Genomic DNA, 17,568 nt, shown 5'->3' with positions numbered 1-17,568 from the left:
CTTTTATCAAAAAAGAAGGAAAAAAAGTCTTTGGTCCAGTATTTTTTAGGAATAGTGAAGAAACAAAGTACAAAAAAGGAAAAATGATTGTTTTATGTATTAGAATAATTTTTAAAGTATAAGTTCTAGAAGTCTTTTAAATAATAAAAATTTAAAAACTGTAATTCATAAATACAAATTATGAGACAAAATTCCACACACACGACTGAGTGGCCTAAAGAATATTTCACTTCAGATTATACTATTTTATTTTATACTTTATTTCAAATTATAAATATGATGCTGTCAATCTTTTAAAAGGATTTTAGAATAATGTACTTATTCAACAAACGTTTGCGGTTCTACCATGTACCAGGTCTTGTTCTAGATAGCAATGATAGAGATAAATGATACAAGCGAGTAAGGAAGATAAAGACCTGGCTCCCCATTGAGCTTACATTTTAGTGAAGGAGAGAAATAGTGACAAGAGTAAAATGGAAAACACTGTCTGGTGGCCGTAAGGACTATGAAGAAGAAGAAAGCAGGACAAAAATGTAGAAAATGGTGGGAGCCACTATTTTCAATAGGATGTCCAGGGGACGACTGTTCGACTAGATGCCTTGACAAACTGAGAGAGTGAATTCCCAGAGGCTGTAGGAACAGTCCAGGCAGAGCAAGCGGCATGTGCAGGCAGGGGTATACTCGGCTGATTTGAGGAGCTGTGTGACAGCCAGTGGGGTACTCAAGAGCAACAGAGCGAGAGAGTCCGCTAGGAACCACACCATGGGGGTCTGATTGGCCATGACAAAGAATTTGGATTTTAGTGTAATAGGAAGGGAGCTACTGGAAGGTTATGAGCAAGGGAGTGACATGATATGGCTTATATTCTAAAAGGATTGCTTTGACTGCTACGTGAAAGCTTATCTTTAGGAGGTTGGAAGTGCAAGCAAGAAAAGAGGTTAATGCAGTAGTCCTGCATGGAGGCTATGGTGGCTCGGACTGGTAGCAGCAGTGCTGAGGGACTGGATTTGAGATATTGCATTTGGCTGGAATATCCAAAAGGATTTCCTGATAGATTGGCTGTAGCATTTGATGGAAAGAAAGAAGGTGGAGAAGACCGAAGGAAGAGCACATCTGGAACAAAGTTGAAGTTCAAGATGTTCAGTAGGAAACCAAATAGAGCCGAGCTGGAGATGTACATCTGAGGATCATACCTGTAGATGGTATTTGAAAGGAGGGGAGGAATTGAGATCACCTAGGGAGGGTGTGCCAGAGAAGTGTTTTGAGGATCGAAAACCGGAGCACTCTAACATTCCGAGGGAAAGATTTGGTTCCAACAGAGGGAAGAGAGAAGCAGGTGAGGTAGGAAGGAGGTGGAGGGCTAAGGGTCCTGGAAGCCAAATGAACAATATGGTACTAACTCCCTGGCAAGCCTCCGGGGCGGCTTGTCCCTATTCTTGAAAGCTCTTTAGGTATTTACTGCACTTTTACAAAATCTAACAGCCTGAATGAGCAGTGGGAAATAATTGAAATAATACTACTTTTCCTCAAATTGAGTATTTTACTGGATACTGGATATTTCTGTGTACAGATTTATATTTGGTTACAGATCTCCATTCATATATTCTTTCATTAGGGCTGCCTTGCCAGGAGTGCTAATGAGGCATAATTTCATTTCTTTTCCCTGCAAGTAAAATTTAAAAAAGAAGTGAAAGCAAGAGTTTTTGAAGTGCTTCTGCATAATCTTTCGTTATGCCTGTAACTCTTCCACAAGAGATTTTCTTAGGTATTTTGAACAGAAAATAAGTTTTCAGAATTATAAAGATTAGGGATTATACATTGTATTTTACAGCTGAGATGTAGAAGTCAAGGAAAGGAAAGGCCTTAGATTCTATTACATGGCATTGCCTGCTTAATACTGCATAGACCATGTGATGTATCAGTTGCATGTTCTTTGGGAAATTAAATGCAATGAGCATGCACTTGAACCTTCTGTTCCATGCAGATGAGCTTAGTTGTCAAGGACAAGAAAACAGCAGCTGCTCATAGAGTACCCATGGGTGATGGCTAGTTCACTAGACTAGAGGTAAACCAGACTCCTACCACAGCCAAGAATAAGCATTGTGTTTAAACCACTAATTAGTTGCAAAAGCCAACTTAGTTTACTGTGCTTCAGTTAGTGTTCATATTTTAATTTTATAATTGTAAAAATTAGTCTTTTGTATTATACTGACAACTTTCTTTCAGTCTCAAAGGTAAGGTTAGTTCTACTTTTTTTTTTTTCATTGCTTTCCTTCTGCTACTGTTTTGGTGATAATGACTAACATTTAGTTAAGCATTTACTTCAGCCTATAGTTGTGTTAGGCACTTACATACATTTTAGCTTCATTCAACCTTAGGAAGAACTGTTTATCTCTATATTACTTAGAAAACTGAGGCTCAGAGAGGTTAAGTAACATGCCCAAAGTGACACAGCTAATAATGGTAGAACCAAAGCTAACGGCTATCCCCATTTTTTAGGTATTGAACTTAAATCATTTCTGTTGTGTTTTTGCATATCAAAATATAGTTCCCTGGTATAACTTTTTCTTTCTCTAATCTTTTAATTCTTTTCTTTCTTTTGATATACATGTTTAAGATAAGCTTAATAATAAGAAATTAAATTTTGTCCTGCATTTTGCCCTTTTTAATGTTGCAGTCTTCATTTTAAAGTAAAGTTCCCCATAAAGTAAAAAAGACATGCAGAAATGTTGGGAGACCTTGTGGTCAAACTTTATCTCTTTCAGTTAAAATTTAACAGTGCACTTGTTTCTTCTACACTTTCTGAGGTTTCTTGCAGTGAATCATGATGCCAACCTTTGTAATGAGTTGCTGCCCTGCTGTTGTAATCCTTTGTTAAGATCACGCTTGCCTTGTTTTTAGACCTTGAAGCCCACAACCTCAGATGAAGCTTATCTGTTCCAAGTTGGTCATGTTTTAACTTTTCAGGTAATGAGAGGCTCCCTTGATATTTGATAGCATCAGTATTAAAGGTTAGAAGACATTTTTGGAGCAATGACATGAAACCCAAAGCTTTCTGACATTTGTTAGCCTCTCAGAAATGACATTTATTTGAGGTAAGTTTCCTGTGGTGTCATATCTTCAAGGACTTAGTAGTGTGTCATGATCTAAGGGCTACTTTGGTTGTTCTTGATTTTGTTGTTAATTGTCCTGAAGACATTCTCAGTGACAGTGTATTATTCCAGACATCAAACTGAACTCATATCTGTGTTAGATGCTGTGATCTTATTATTAGTATCCTGCATGGGTTGTCATTTGAAGAAATACTGACAAACATAAATGTCAGCAGTTTTGAGGTGTTACAATTTATTACTAATCTTTATTTTAAATGAACTTTAATTGGTGGTCTTGTAAATTGGTACAATAGTTATGGAAAAAGCACAGCAATTCATATCAAGAGCCATAAAGTTCTCCTACCCTTTATTCTAACAGTTTTGGGGATGAGCGTCCTTTTAGTCTGAACCAGAAAGGTAAAGAAAACTCTCAGAAACTCATCTATCACTGTGTTGTTTTCCTTATTTCCTCTGTATTCATTTTTTTTTCATGGGCACATTTATTTGTAAAGATACATTATCCAAAATAATGTATGATTTCCAAAGCACGTAACACTAAATTAGTTTATTGCATCTTACTTTATTCTAACTTTGAATCAGAGATTTAAATATAGAACATATTTGCTAGCATGTATTTAGTACTTATTCTATGTCAAATACTATATTCTATGTGCTTTATAAATATAAAATCACTTAATACTGAAAAATACTGAGATAGATATTGTGATGCCCATTTATGAGAAAACCGATGGTTTAAATTTACTGTCCCAGATTAAAAACTAATAAGATGCAGAAGTGGGGTTTGACTTCAGGGAAGCTGGCCTGTGAATCTGGAAATACTGTTATATATACTGTGTAAGTTCATATGTTTTATGAAATATTTTTTATATTTATTTACTTTTTAATCTATTGCCATGGCCAGTGATGACCAAGAACATACGAAGGATTTTTATTTTTTTTAAAAATATTTTATTATTTATTTGAGAGCTTGACTGGGGAGAGGGGCAAAGGGAGAGGGAGAAAATCCAGCAGACTCCACACTGAGTGCATAGCCAGACATGGGGCTCAATCTCACAACCCTGAGATCACAACCTAAGCCAAAACCAAGAGTCAGATGCTTAACTGACTGTGCCACCCAGGCACCCCTGTGCATTCCATTTTAAAAGACCATGTAAATAAAGCATAATTCCCTAACACTGTGACTGTCCTTATATAAGATTTGAGGTAGTCATAAAAATCTGTAGCTAGGAAAGAAGTGAGATATGAAGCTTTGTAATAAGCAAAACATATAATAATTTTCAAGCCTTTAAGATTACCAGTACTTTTTCCCTTGGCTGTTTGGACTTGGAACTCTACTAAAATATGTCTTTGTTCCTTGGTAGAGTGGAGTTCCAAGCCTGTTAGAGGTTAGAATGTCCTGTAGACAGAGATGCTTATTCCAATCCTCAGCTGACTTCTCAGGTCACTTTTGTTTCTGTTCTTGTCAGTACAACCTTTAAAAAAATGTACAATCATAGATGTATGAAGTTTATGTTTCTTTTTGTAACATTGACTTTTACTGCCTTCAGAATACTGTGTTTGCTTTTAAGTGCCATATGGGTGTTTTAGAGTTACTTGCTTGGATATGAGTCTTCTTTGGGAAGACTCATCATCATTAGTCAATAAATTATTTTGCTGAGTATGGATTTAGTTTATAAAATCAGTAGAAGCAAATATCCCTTGTTATTAAAAATACACCTTCAGTATTTCAAACTGCAAGTCATCACAGAGATGTAAAATTTGAGCCACTTTATTTAACTAGGGATTTGATTTTGTCCAGATTGTTCTTCAGTGGGAAAGGCAGAAATGATGAGAAATGTGAAAATGATATCAGGCAGGCCAGGAGGATCCTTTAGCTTTCCTTCTCTTTGCCAGAACTGGCTTTACTCACTCTTGGTGCCCACATATATATTATTTAGTTAATAATAAAGAGCAGGGATCTGTTCTTTACTCCTAGCGTCATGCAGGTTTTTGTTGCATGCCGTTTTCCTTGATGTCATCCATCTCTGTTTCTGGTCATGATTATTTGATTAAATTCTCTCCCTCTGCCACTAGATTGTAACTTCTGTGAAAACAAAGACTGTGTGTTTTTGCTCATCTATGTGTCTTGAGCCATTATCACAGTCCCTGGAACAAAGAAGTTGCTTAGTAAATATTTGATGAGTGACTAAGGGTTTTATTTATCTTTATCCTCGCATGTACCTAGCATAGCACTTGATATTGGTTATTGTTCAGTAAATGTTTGCTGAGACAAATTGAAAAAAAAAATCTGTTTAAAGTACATAGACTTCCTTGACAGAAATTACAAATTTTATAAATGTGAAAAGATTATACATGATCTTATTTCATATTCTTTATTCTTTTTAAACCTATAACATATAATGATATCTATAATTTACTGAGTCCTTAGTATGTGCTAAGCACTTAATACACCAATCTAATCTCACTTCAGAACAATTCAGTCAGGCTTTAATATACCCATTTTACAGAAAGGTTAAGTAATTTATTTAAGGTGACAAAGCTAGTGACTGGAGAATTTAGTATTTAACCCAGGTTGCATGACTCTACAACCTGTCCTTTCAGCCACCATACTATTCCAAGCATTGCATAAACCAGAAAACTTTAGTGTAATACATCAAAGATAAGCAAATTGTATGTCACTGACCAGAAAGTGGTAGGTAAATAAAAATGGATAAAAATATGATTTCTTTAAGTAAAAAGAAAAAAGGTAAATGTGATTAAATAGTTGGAACAATTTTAATAATGTGGCTATGAAAACAAGCTCAAGGCTGCTAGTTCTTACAACGTAAGTCAGGTGCTTGGGGTAGTTTGAGTTTGACTTGTAACTTTTTTGTTTATGCCTCTTATAGGATTGAGTGGCCGCTTCTTTGTCACTACTCTCCCAGCATTTTTTCAGTAAGTTTAAATAATTTTCTGATTAGAACTTAGAAACATTAGAAAAGATTCAAAAGCAGTACATGTGTATCAGGAATTCTAAGTTGTTTTCCATAACCATTGCTTATTCAGCTTAATGTTTGAAGAGGGAAAGACTGGTGTGCACTGAATGATAGCTGGTAGAAGAGAGGGGTGCTCAGACCACAGCAGGGGAAAGGCACCTAATGTCAGACAGTGAGTAGGAGGGGGTGGGCGGTGTCAAAGAAGATTTCTCCGATAATATGAAAGGTAGGAATTGGGTTAAGCAGACAAGGTGGAGAAGGCCTTTCCAGATACAGGAGATATCATGGAAAGCCTGGGAGAAAATGAGATACCTTCTGAGGACTGTAACTGGTTCTGACCCATAGGGTGCAGTTGGATCATCTTGGGTGATAAGGCTAGAGAGGCTCAGGTAGTGATAGGGGAAGGGAAAGGGGAAGATGCTTAGGAGGTGGGATCATTGGGACATGGTGACTAGTTAGCGATAAGGAAGCAAGAGCCTGTGAGGACTACCAATGGGCCATGTAGAACTCATAAAAGCTTTTGAGGAGCCATTAGAATAAGATGAAGTTTGGAAGATAGAGGCCAGAATGGAGAAGACAGTGTGAAATGCCTGTTAATTCCAAATGGAGAAGTTCAGGTAATAGTTTGATTTCAGGATCTAAAGCTCAGAAGAAAGATCTAGACTGGAGACATGTATTGGAGATTCCTCAGCATTGAGGTCGACAAACATTGCAATGTGTCTTGGGAGAACACAAACAATGGGACGAGAAGTAGTTCAAGGATAGAACCTGGGGTGGACCAACATTAGGACATCTGCAAGGGAGGGCAGGGAGTGAGGAACTGAACAGGGGTGGCCAGAGTAGTAAAAAAAAGCCAAGGAAGCTCATGTCATAAAAGCCAATGGAAAGGAGGAAGCAAGGGATGGTCAGTAGTGGACAGTGCCGATGACAGACAGGGAAAAATGACAGAAAAGTGCTCTATGTATATGGCATTGAAGAGTCATTGGAGACCCACAATAGGAGCAATTTCTATGGAGTTGAGGAAGCAGAACCACCAATCACATGAGTGCTGAATGAGTAATACATGGGGAGAAAATGGCCAGTGCAGACTCTTCCCTCAGGAAGGGGACTGTGGCAAGAAAGTCAGAGAAAGACTGAGGGGCCTGTGTTTGTTAATTTTTTTTTGTGGGGGGGCGGGGGTTGAATGACATAAGTTTGGAAAGCTGGATACAAGTTTTTAAAGCTTGATAACAATTCCTGTTTTGCCATTGTAAGAGAAAAAATTGAAATAATTGGTAGCAAAAATGATAAAAATAACTTGGTAGATTAGACACTGCCAAGAACTTTGCTTATGGTCCCAAATTGTGCAGCGATAAAATAGAATGTGTAATGCTTGCTGTTTTGGAATTTCTAATCTGTAATTAATATTTATCCCTAACTATAATTTTTTTCTTCATTTGAGTCAAGTTAAAATTCAAAGTGGAGTTCAAATGTAAAACCAGTATTTATTTTGATTTTTATTATCTGTAACACTTGTTATTTTAAGAGATTTATTTTCTGTTTGTTTTTCTAATTTATAGTGCAAAGGATGGGATATTCCGCCGTTACCGTGGCCCAGGAGTCTATGAAGACCTGCAGAATTATATCTTGGAGAAAAAATGGCAATCAGTGGAGCCTCTGACTGGCTGGAAATCCCCAGCTTCTCTGACGTAACTTGTTATTTTTCTTATATCAAGGTGTTATTTATAAAGCAGGAGGTATTAAGTTAAACAGCCCATAAACCCTGCAAGTCTACATTTTTCTTCATATTCAGTTCTGATTACCCTGACTACACATGACCATACTTGGCCAATGTTGTGTTTCTAGTTTTATGACCCACATGTTTCAACCAGTTGTTAGCATACTGGGAATTAAGTATTGCAAATTCACGTGGGTTACAAAAGCCTTTCCTCTGACTGTTGCACTGAGCCATATCAACTCTTTTCTCTTTACAAAATATGATATTGAATATCATTTGCTGTTCTTTCTTCTGTTTATTGATAAGATAGAAGAGTTAACACTTTCTTGAATTATAGTTTATGAAGGAATTGCTATTGTATCTATGTGGAAAACAAAACCTATGGTGTCTTTAGCTGCCTAGTGGAACACAGATGGGGGTAACTTTTGTCCATAATGTCAAACTGTATAATTCTTGGTGAAGTAAATTAAGGCCCTAACTTTTTCCACAGTTGTTTTAACTTTGAATGAATTGTCATAATTGTAGTTAAGTTTATGTTAGTATATATAAGAATAAGGAATATCCCTGTTGAAATAGAATCAAATTATGCAATATTTCAGGAATAAATCATCCAGTAGCATTTATATACTACCTAGGAAATACAGAGCTTGCTCTAAAAGCAGTTCACTGGGGTGCCTGGGTGGCTCATTCGGTTAAACTTCTGCCTTCGGCTCATGTCATGATCCCGGAGTCCTGGATCGAACCCCGCCTTGGGCTCCATGCTCAGCAGGGAGTCGGCTTCTTCTCCCTCTGCCCCTCACCCCACTTGTGCTCTCTCTCTCAAATGAATAAAATCTTAAAAAAATAAAAGCCCCTCACCTCTGGCGTTTCATTTTACAAATATTTGAGCACTGATTTTATGCCAGATGCTGTTCTAGGTGCTAGATATTAAACAGTGAGCAAGGCAGAGCTGCTGTCTTTAGGTAACTTAAAGTAAGACAGATTAAGAAAAAAAAAAAACTAGGGATATAAAGAATCTTAATCTGGATAGCTACCTTTAAAAACAAACAAATATTTACTAAGACAGGACTAACTGGGGGGTCATGGGCCTCCATCGGATGAGAGGTAGAGCGGCAGAGAGAGCCGAAGGATAGAATGACCTAGCTGGGTAAAGAGCATGGAGAGAGTATTCCCAACAATGGGTACAGCACGACCATAGCCCACCATCTGGAAAGAGCTCATGGTACTGAGGAGCAGAAAGATGGCCAAGGTTGAGCACAGAGAAAGGGAGGGGGAACAGTATACACTAAGAAAGAGAGGCAGGGAGGAGCCAGATCATACAGGTCTGCAGCCTCGGTTTGGAACTTGGATGTATCAGTGCGTACAATTGGAAGATGGCTCTTAGGGCGCCTGGGTGGCTCAGTCGGTTAAGCGGCTGCCTTCGGCTCAGGTCATGATCCCAGAATCCTGGGATCGAGCCCCACATCAGGCTCCCTGCTCAGCGGAGAGCCTGCTTCTCCCTCTCCCTCTGCCTGCCTCTCTGCCTACTTGTACTCTGTCTCTATCTCTGTCAAATAAATAAATAAAATCTTAAAAAAAAAAAAAGATGATGGCTCTTAGGAGGAGAGGTTGGAGAGGTGATGGATGAGGTGAGACAGCAGTCTGTTGCAGTGTCCAGCCTAAGGGTAGCAGTAGTGCCTAACAGGGTGGCAGAAGTGGGCATTGAGAGAATTTGAAATATGCTTTGAAGGTCGATTTGGCTCACATGCAGGAGAGGGAAGATTCACAGAAAATCTCCTGGGTTTCTGTTTTAAGTACTTGGTGGGTCTTGGTGTCAGTTACAGATTTGAACAACGGAAAAGCAAGGGCTCAGTGTTGGACATGGTGAGTTTGAGATGCAAACTTCCTTCTAGAGCTGTCAGGTTGGATATATGGAGATGGGTCTCCATGGAGAATTCAGGAACACAAATACAAAGCACGTAGATGGTATTTAAACCTTAGAAGGGAAGGAATCACCTAGAGAGAGGGGAAAAAGTGGAAAGTGTTTGGGACTGAGACAAGAGACACCCCAAAATTTAGAAGATGGGTAGGGAAGGACTCAACAAAAGGAAACTGAAAATGGGTACCAGTGAGGCAGGAGGACCATCAGGGGTATGCAGTTTCCTGGAAGCTAAGCAAAGGAGGGAAGTAGTCACTTGTGTCCCATGTTACCAAGGGGTGAAGGAAGATTGAGTCTGAGACATGGATGTTGGATGAAGCAATGCAAGGTCATCATGGCCTTATCACAAATAGTGCTAGTACAGTAGTGAGGACAGAGGCCAGATTTGAATGGTTAAAGGTACGGTGAGGAAGAAGAAATAGTAAGCATAGACTACTCTTTGGAGAAGTTTGTGAAGCTGGAGAACCCTGTGAAGTCCAAGAATGCACTTTTTAAAAGATAAGAGAGGGTAGAACATGTTTTCATGCAGAAGAAAATGATCCCACAGAAAGGGAGAAATTGCTAATGCAGGAAGAGGGATGGCAGAAAGAACCAAGTCATTAACAAGACCAAAGGGATGGGATCCATGGCACAAGTGGAGGAATTAGGCTATGGTAGGGCAGATCTACTCTCTCTGTCATAACAGGAGGAGGTGGATCAGGTGTACAGCAGGCTCAGATTTGGTGGTGGGAAGATAAGAGTGATCACATAATGGCTTCTGATTTTGCAGTGACGTACAAGGAGTATTTGTTAGCTGAGCATGCATGGGAAGGGGAGGGTGTGGAAGGTCTGAAGAGAGGGAAAAGACATGAGCTATCATCTTGGGTAGAGCCTAAAACAGTGCAGTATTGAGTGCTCCCTGAGGTTTGTGACTGGGAAGGGAGAGCAATCAGCTGGTCATGTGGTTTTCCCTGGAGACATGCAGTTACCCAGGGTAGAGGTTTTTGCCAGGTATGTACAATGGAGGGAGAAAGGCCCAGGGGTTTGAATATGTTTATAACAGAAGAATTGAAATGAAGACTATGGAATCTAAGCTTTATGTGAATGGAAGTGAATCCAGGAGAGAGGACAACATACTGCAAAAAGTGGAAGGGCAGATCCCTGTGACCTGAGGTGTTTTGTTTTGTTTTGTTTTGTTTTGTTTTGTTTTGTTTTTAATTTTTTTATTGTTATGTTAATCACCATATATTACATCATTAGTTTTTGATGCAGTGTTCCATGATTCATTGTTTGTTCATAACACCCAGTGCTCCATGCAGAACGTGCCCTCCTCAATACCCATCACCAGGCTAACCCATCCCCCCACCCCCCTACCCTCTAGAACCCTCAGTTTGTTTTTCAGAGTCCATCATCTCTCATGGTTCGTCTCCCCCTCTGACATACTCCCCTTTTCTTCCTCTCCTGTTATCTTCTTCTTTTTCTTTTTTCTTAAAATATGTTGCGTTATTTGTTTCAGAAGTACAGATCTGTGATTCAACAGTCTTGCACAATTCACAGCGCTCACCGTAGCACATACCCTCCCCAATGTCTATCACCCAGCCATCCCATCCCTTAAAGTAGGCTTCACGCCCAGCATGGAGCCCAACACAGAGCTTGAGATCAAGAGCCAGATGCTTAACCAACTGAGCCGCCCAGGCCCCCCTTGTTTTTTCAGAGTATACATCACCAGTGGTTCTCTTTCTCTTCAATTATTCATTTTTCTTTTAGGATGTCTGGAATGGCTGGTCTTTTTAGCATCTCTGGCAAGATATGGGTGAGTAATCTTAAATATACTTTTTTGTGATTATCTTTGCAGAGAGGTTTTTAAAGAGTAAAAATGTAGCTTCTAAACAATAGGAAAGTAAACACTTACAAATACTTTTATAATGTCACTTTTCTTCTTAAGCCACACAACTGCTCTCATGTGGAGTCCCCAGTAGAATTGTGTCCCTGTGTAGGAGGGCATAAATTGAACAAAGACCTGTGTCATATTTTCTTGGATCAGTGATGGATTCCTTTATTAAAGCTGAAAGGGCTTATGTGGTTTTACTTCATCTTATTTTCCCATTGTCAGAATCTCCCTATAGGTCAAAGATTATCTAAGCCTGAAAGTGATACTGTGTGTCAGGGATCCGCAAACTATAGCGTGGGGGCAGGCCACCTGTTTTTATAAGTAAAGTTTTATTGGAACACAACCATGGTCATTCATTACCTATTATCTAGAACTACTTTCATGCTACAGTGGTAGAGTTGAGAAGCTGTGACTGAGACCATGTGGCCCACAAGCCTAAGATATTTACTCTCTGGCCCTTTAAGAAAGTTTGAGCGCCCCTACTATAAGCAATTTTATCGTTCCACTGAGTCATTTCAGTGAGTTAGAACTGTTACTTACGTTAAAATGTTGAACAGTTATATAATCTTGAATGTGTTACATAATCTTTTACTTCCCTTTATGTGTAGGGTGGGCTAAATTCTGCCAAATTTAACAAACTTGCTGTGGAATTAAATATATATCCTTAAAGTATTTCAAAAAATCTTTAGAAGTGAGTCCTTACATTTTTCTTTTCAAGGCTATGATTTTACGTCATGATGTCATATTTGGAACTTAATATTCAAGGAGTTCATGAAGAATCTTCTTCTGTTTCTCATGCACATTGATATATGTTTAGGGAAATTTAAGAACAATCTTTTGTGTCCTAGTTTTTCAGTTATATTTTATTTTCTGCCTTGTGAGATGGAATACTAACATCAGAATTTCTTCACAACAGAAACTAAGTTTGTCACTTGGATTCAGTACTTCTTAAAGTTTGTTAACTGTTTTTTTTGGCACTTGTGTATGATATTAAACAATAACTGGGATTTTCCCTCTCTCCAGATCGTATGAGTTTTATATTTCTTAACACTGATGAGAAGTTTATTGAGGGTTTGAGAATTATGAATTGCCAATTGGGAATTGAGAGTAAGGATTTTGCCTTTTGCAGTATGTTGACACTAAGGGTTGACAGAGTCATATATTCTGATAGCCATCGGAGAACCTTGTAGCCTTATAATGTCTAATTCAACAGGATAGTCATAATAGATGGATGTCAGGAATCATAAGAGCAAGATCTTGGCATAGAACCTACAATAAGTGCAAATCAAGAGATGAATTGGTTTAGTGGTTTAAGAAGAGCTTAGATGGAAGGTGGTCATGACTTTCACGCATTGTTAAAGAGGTGTATTTTCAAATATAGTATCTGGGGAGAAAAATAATTGCTTTGACTTCATATAACGGCATTTTGTGCTTCAATAAACAGGAGTTTAGATAAGGAGTTACAGTTTTTCATTTTTATCATGCAAATAACTACAATGTGTGGCATTGTCATGTCAAGGCCAGGAGTGGGTGTTTTATCTTTATACGCACAGTGCTCCAGCCATGGGCAGCATGAACAGATCTGTGTGTATGCATCAGACTACAAAGAAAGGGCAACTTGGAGAATAGAATATGATCCATTTCTGAATAACCAATGAAGATGTTCTGCCCTTTTTTTTTTAAGATTTTATTTATTTATTTGAGAGAGAGTGAGAGAGAGAGAGCATGAATGGGGGGAGAGACAGAGGGAGAAGTGAGAAGCAGACTCCCCACTGAGCAGGGACAAGACTCAGGCTTTGATCCCAGGACTCTGGGATCATGACCTGAGCCAAAGGCAGATGCTTAACCAACTGAGCCACCCAGATACCCCAATGAAAATGTTCTTCTTAGTGACTGAAAAGTAGAGTATATATGATATTTACATATTATGTATACTTAGAATGTCTTTCCAGATATCTAAACAGGGAACAAAAGAAGATAGTTTTATGGGATAAATTGTTAAAATTTGACACACAATTACATTTTACATTCTGTAGAGTCACTTTTATCTAATACTAATACCATATTTTTTTTCTTTTTGGTCAATTTTGCCTGGAATGTTTTTCCACTTTTAGCCTTTTTCTTGCTGTTATGTTTTAAATGCGTCTTGTAAAAAGCATATAGCAACAAGTAATCCTTTTAAATGGTAAATTTAGTCCATTTATATTTATTGGCATCACTAATGTATTTGCATTGTGTGTGTGTGTGTGTGTGTGTGTGTGTGTGTGTGTGTGTGTGTATGTATGTAGGCAGGGGATAATATGACTAAAAGAACATAAGTGGGAGGTTTGTAGATTATTTTGATCTCTCCATGTATGTGTATTCATTACTTTAAAAATTTGTGAGAGAAATCTGGTATCACCCTCTGTATCAGCATCTAGGTTCCCCAAGCCTCTTGACAACTTTTGTAGTTTCTTCTTTTCTTAGAAACAAGTTTTCAGCCTTCCATGAAATCTCTGGGAAGGGCTCTCACAACCTGTTTCTATAATCTAACCCTTGTCCTCTTACAGAGGACATAATTTCCAGCCTATTGAGACCCAATCCTTGGCTATCTGTCAGGTTTCCACTTCAACTTTGAGGTGCAGTCTTGCCTGGTTGCACCTGAAGAACCACTTAATGAGCAAGTCCTCCTAGCTGACTACCCAGCTCACTCAGCTTATTTAGCCAGCCCTTCTCCCTTGTCCAGGATCCTTTCCTCAATGTTGAATGTATAATTGTGGGGAACATAATCTGTTTATAACTCATGTCTAAACAATATAAAACTATAGTGCAAACATATTAACAGTGAACAAAAGGAACATAGTATGTGGTGAGAGAGAGAGAGAGGGAAAGAACATGGCTAGAACTAAGTGAGTGTAAGGTCTCCAAGAAAGATCAAACAAGGGAAGGAGGAAAGACACAGAGTGGCTAATGTCAGTGAGGTGAGGTTATTGATGTCCATCCACAATCTCTTTTATCCTACTGTGATGTCGTGGATACATAGACAGATAGAAGTCAGTGTTTCTTCATCAACAGTCTGCCCTGGATGAGTGGCTGGTTAGGTATAATACTTCTATAGGAAAAACTGCATGTTATTAAGTGAGGGAAAAGATAACAAAACAGTGTGTGTAATGTTATGTTCGTGTGGAATTTTTATGTGTATACCAGAAAATGCCTGGAAGGAGATTAATCAGATGTCAGCAATAGCTATCTCTGATACTGAAATTATGGCTGATTTTTAGAAAATCTCTTATCTTTCTCTGTATTAATTTTTTTTCTGTAATGAAAAAGACAAAGTAAAAACAAGAACAGTATCTATAACATAAGCCTACTGAACTAGTCCTTAAAATCTTTGAGTTTCTGCTTTAGGAATGAAGGCAGCTTGCTGGATCTGGCATTCTGGAAATAAAAGCTTGTCCTCAGGATGTCAGAATTGCTCGGTGAGGAGACACCCACACAGCTGAGCTCCCATGAACTCAGGGGTTTTGTTGTGTTCTGCATTTGGCTTTCTTAACTCTACACCAACCTCCCATATGTTCTTGCTTGACTAAATCCTTGAGGTGAAGAAGTTCCTTGAATAGTGTTATAAGCCAGATCCTGTGAGCCTCCTGCTGTCACCTGGAATCCAAGGGATCCTTAGTAGGTAATTTGTATCACAGTATGGGGGAAGAGTGGATAATCTCAAATGTTCTATCCATCACTAAAATTCAGATTGTCTTTTCAATCCAGTCATGATGGTATCCACCGATGTATTTTAATTTTTATATAAGCTCATAGAAGTCATTGCCACTCTAGCTATAACACCCATCCTCATATATAGCCTTGACATTTGCCTACCCCATAAGAGTCACGGGCGCCTGGAAGATGTACAACTCAAGGAGTTCCTCAAAGAGTGGATAGACATCTTCTAGCTACAGAATTGGCACTGATTTTATATTTATAGTAGCAATATAAAATGTCTTTGAAATTCAGCTTAAAAGAAGTTATGCAACTTAATGAGAAATGTTAATAATCTAAAGAATAGTACAAGGTGAGGTTCATGCCATGGAAGCAATGCACAGGAGATTGAACTTGGGAAGCACTGTCCCTGAGTCAGGTGCCACAGTCAGGGTTCGGGATCCTGGGGCTGACATGTTGTCTGTGGCCCATGTATGGAGAGACTTTCCAGCCTTCCTGTCTTCTCATCTCTTTTCACAGTTGATGACAGTGGTGTAGGGAGGTATTATCTTTCTCTCTTCCAGAGAGACAACTCATTGTTCTCTACCCTGTGTGTGTATCTCTGAGTCCATGAGTTTCCTCTGCCATAAACTGTTGTCACTAGAACACTTTGAGTGCTTAGTGTAGAACCTGGCACCTAGTCAGTACTCGCCAGCTGTTTCTTGTTAGTTGTATTCATTGATCATTGTTGTCATCATTATTTTACTTTTTACCTCTCACTAGTCAATAAGGAATGCTTTCTCTTTTTATGCAGTTATTTTTTTAATCCAGGCTGATAGCAGGATTAAAATAAGGTTCTATGGCAGTTGTACAAAGAGTATTTTTGCTAACTAGGTTTAGCATCTGAATGCATTTCAATGTTATTTGATTTGATTTGGTGAATTTGTACTGCTCACTGAGCTAATACAGTATGTAACTTCCCTCACCTCAGTGACACTGTCGTTATGCAAGGATGCAGGCAATAAGGTAGGCTGCAATCCTTGGGAGGACAGTCTGTATGATGGAGAAGATTTAAGGCTTTATAAATACCTCACAATGAGAATTTAAGGCCATGAGTGTTTAGACTGGAGAATAACAAGAGAGTATTTTTTTCAAAGTGGGAATACTTTTTTAAAAATTTTAATTCCAGTAAATAACAGTGTTATACTAGTTTGAGTGTACAATATAGTGACCCAACAATTCTATACATTACTGAGTACTCATTGTGACAAGTGTTCTCTTAATCTCCCTCACCTATTTCATCCATCCCCTCACCCAACTCTGCTCTGTTAACCGTTATTCTCTACAGTTAAGAGTCTATTTTTTGGTTTGTCTCTTTTTTTCTGGTTGTTTTGTTTCTTAAATTCTTCATGAGTGAAATCATATGATATTTGTCTTTGATTAACTTATTTCACCTAGCACTATACACTCTAGATCCATTCACCTTGTTGCAAATAGCAAGATTTCATTTTTTATGGCTGGGTAATATTCCATTGTGCATATACACCACATCTTCTTTATCCATTCATCTGTCGATGAGCACTTAGGTTTCTTCCATAATTTGGCTATTGTCAATAATGCTGCAATAAACATAGGGTGTATATATCTTTTCCAATTAGTGTTTTCATATTCTTTGGGTAAATACCCCATAGTGAAATTACCGGATCACATGGTAATTCCATTTTTAACTTTTTGAGGACCCTCCATAGTGTTTTTCACACTGACTGCACCAGTTTGCATTCCCACCAACAGTGCATGAGGGTTCCTTTTCCTCCACATCTACACCAACACTTAACAAGAATATATTTTAAAACTCCCCAAACGTCGCCCTGTGTTTTAGATAGTGGTATGTCTCCTCTTACTGTTTTGAGTTTTTTTTTTCCTTGTAAAATGATCTAGAACCATATTACAGTGAGATGGTGTACACCCACAAAATACCTCTCTTAATGCCTATAAGAGGCTGCAAGGTTGTGTTTTGTTGCAAGTGTTGAAAGGGTAAAACATTGAAGGTGAACTGAACCCTTGGCCATTACTAGAGAAAGTCTTTCTGAGCTGCTCCCACACAGGGAAGATGTTTTGAGGATTCTGATCTGTGTTTGAAAGGGATATTGGGTTTGTCCCAAAACTCCTCAGAGTATATCCTGTGACATTGGTGGGATCTAAATCCAGAGGGTTCTCTGTCATTCAGGGCCTACCCAGCTCTGACTGAGACTATGCAGCACTGGGCTCGCTAAGTGGGTGCCCTTGGGCAGCATTGAATC

General features: G+C 38.5%; 1 protein-coding gene across 1 annotated transcript in view; it reads left to right on the top strand.

Annotated features, from left to right (window-relative positions):
• The window catches only part of TMX4 (thioredoxin related transmembrane protein 4), a 44,727-nt gene that overhangs the window by 13,323 nt on the left and 13,836 nt on the right, over positions 1-17,568 (top strand). Inside the window, exons 3-5 of the mRNA XM_025876053.2 lie at positions 6,002-6,047; positions 7,648-7,776; positions 11,470-11,515. Coding sequence (XP_025731838.1) covers positions 6,002-6,047; positions 7,648-7,776; positions 11,470-11,515 — 221 coding nt within the window. The remainder of the gene's footprint in view (positions 1-6,001; positions 6,048-7,647; positions 7,777-11,469; positions 11,516-17,568) is intronic.

The sequence above is a fragment of the Callorhinus ursinus genome, unplaced genomic scaffold (assembly GCF_003265705.2).
Source record: "Callorhinus ursinus isolate GAN/ISIS: 27379988/994484 unplaced genomic scaffold, GSC_fseal_2.0 scaffold29, whole genome shotgun sequence".
NCBI lineage: Eukaryota > Metazoa > Chordata > Mammalia > Carnivora > Otariidae > Callorhinus > Callorhinus ursinus.
The sequence above is the reverse complement of the archived record's forward strand: the minus strand, read 5'-3'. Positions and strand labels throughout refer to the sequence as shown.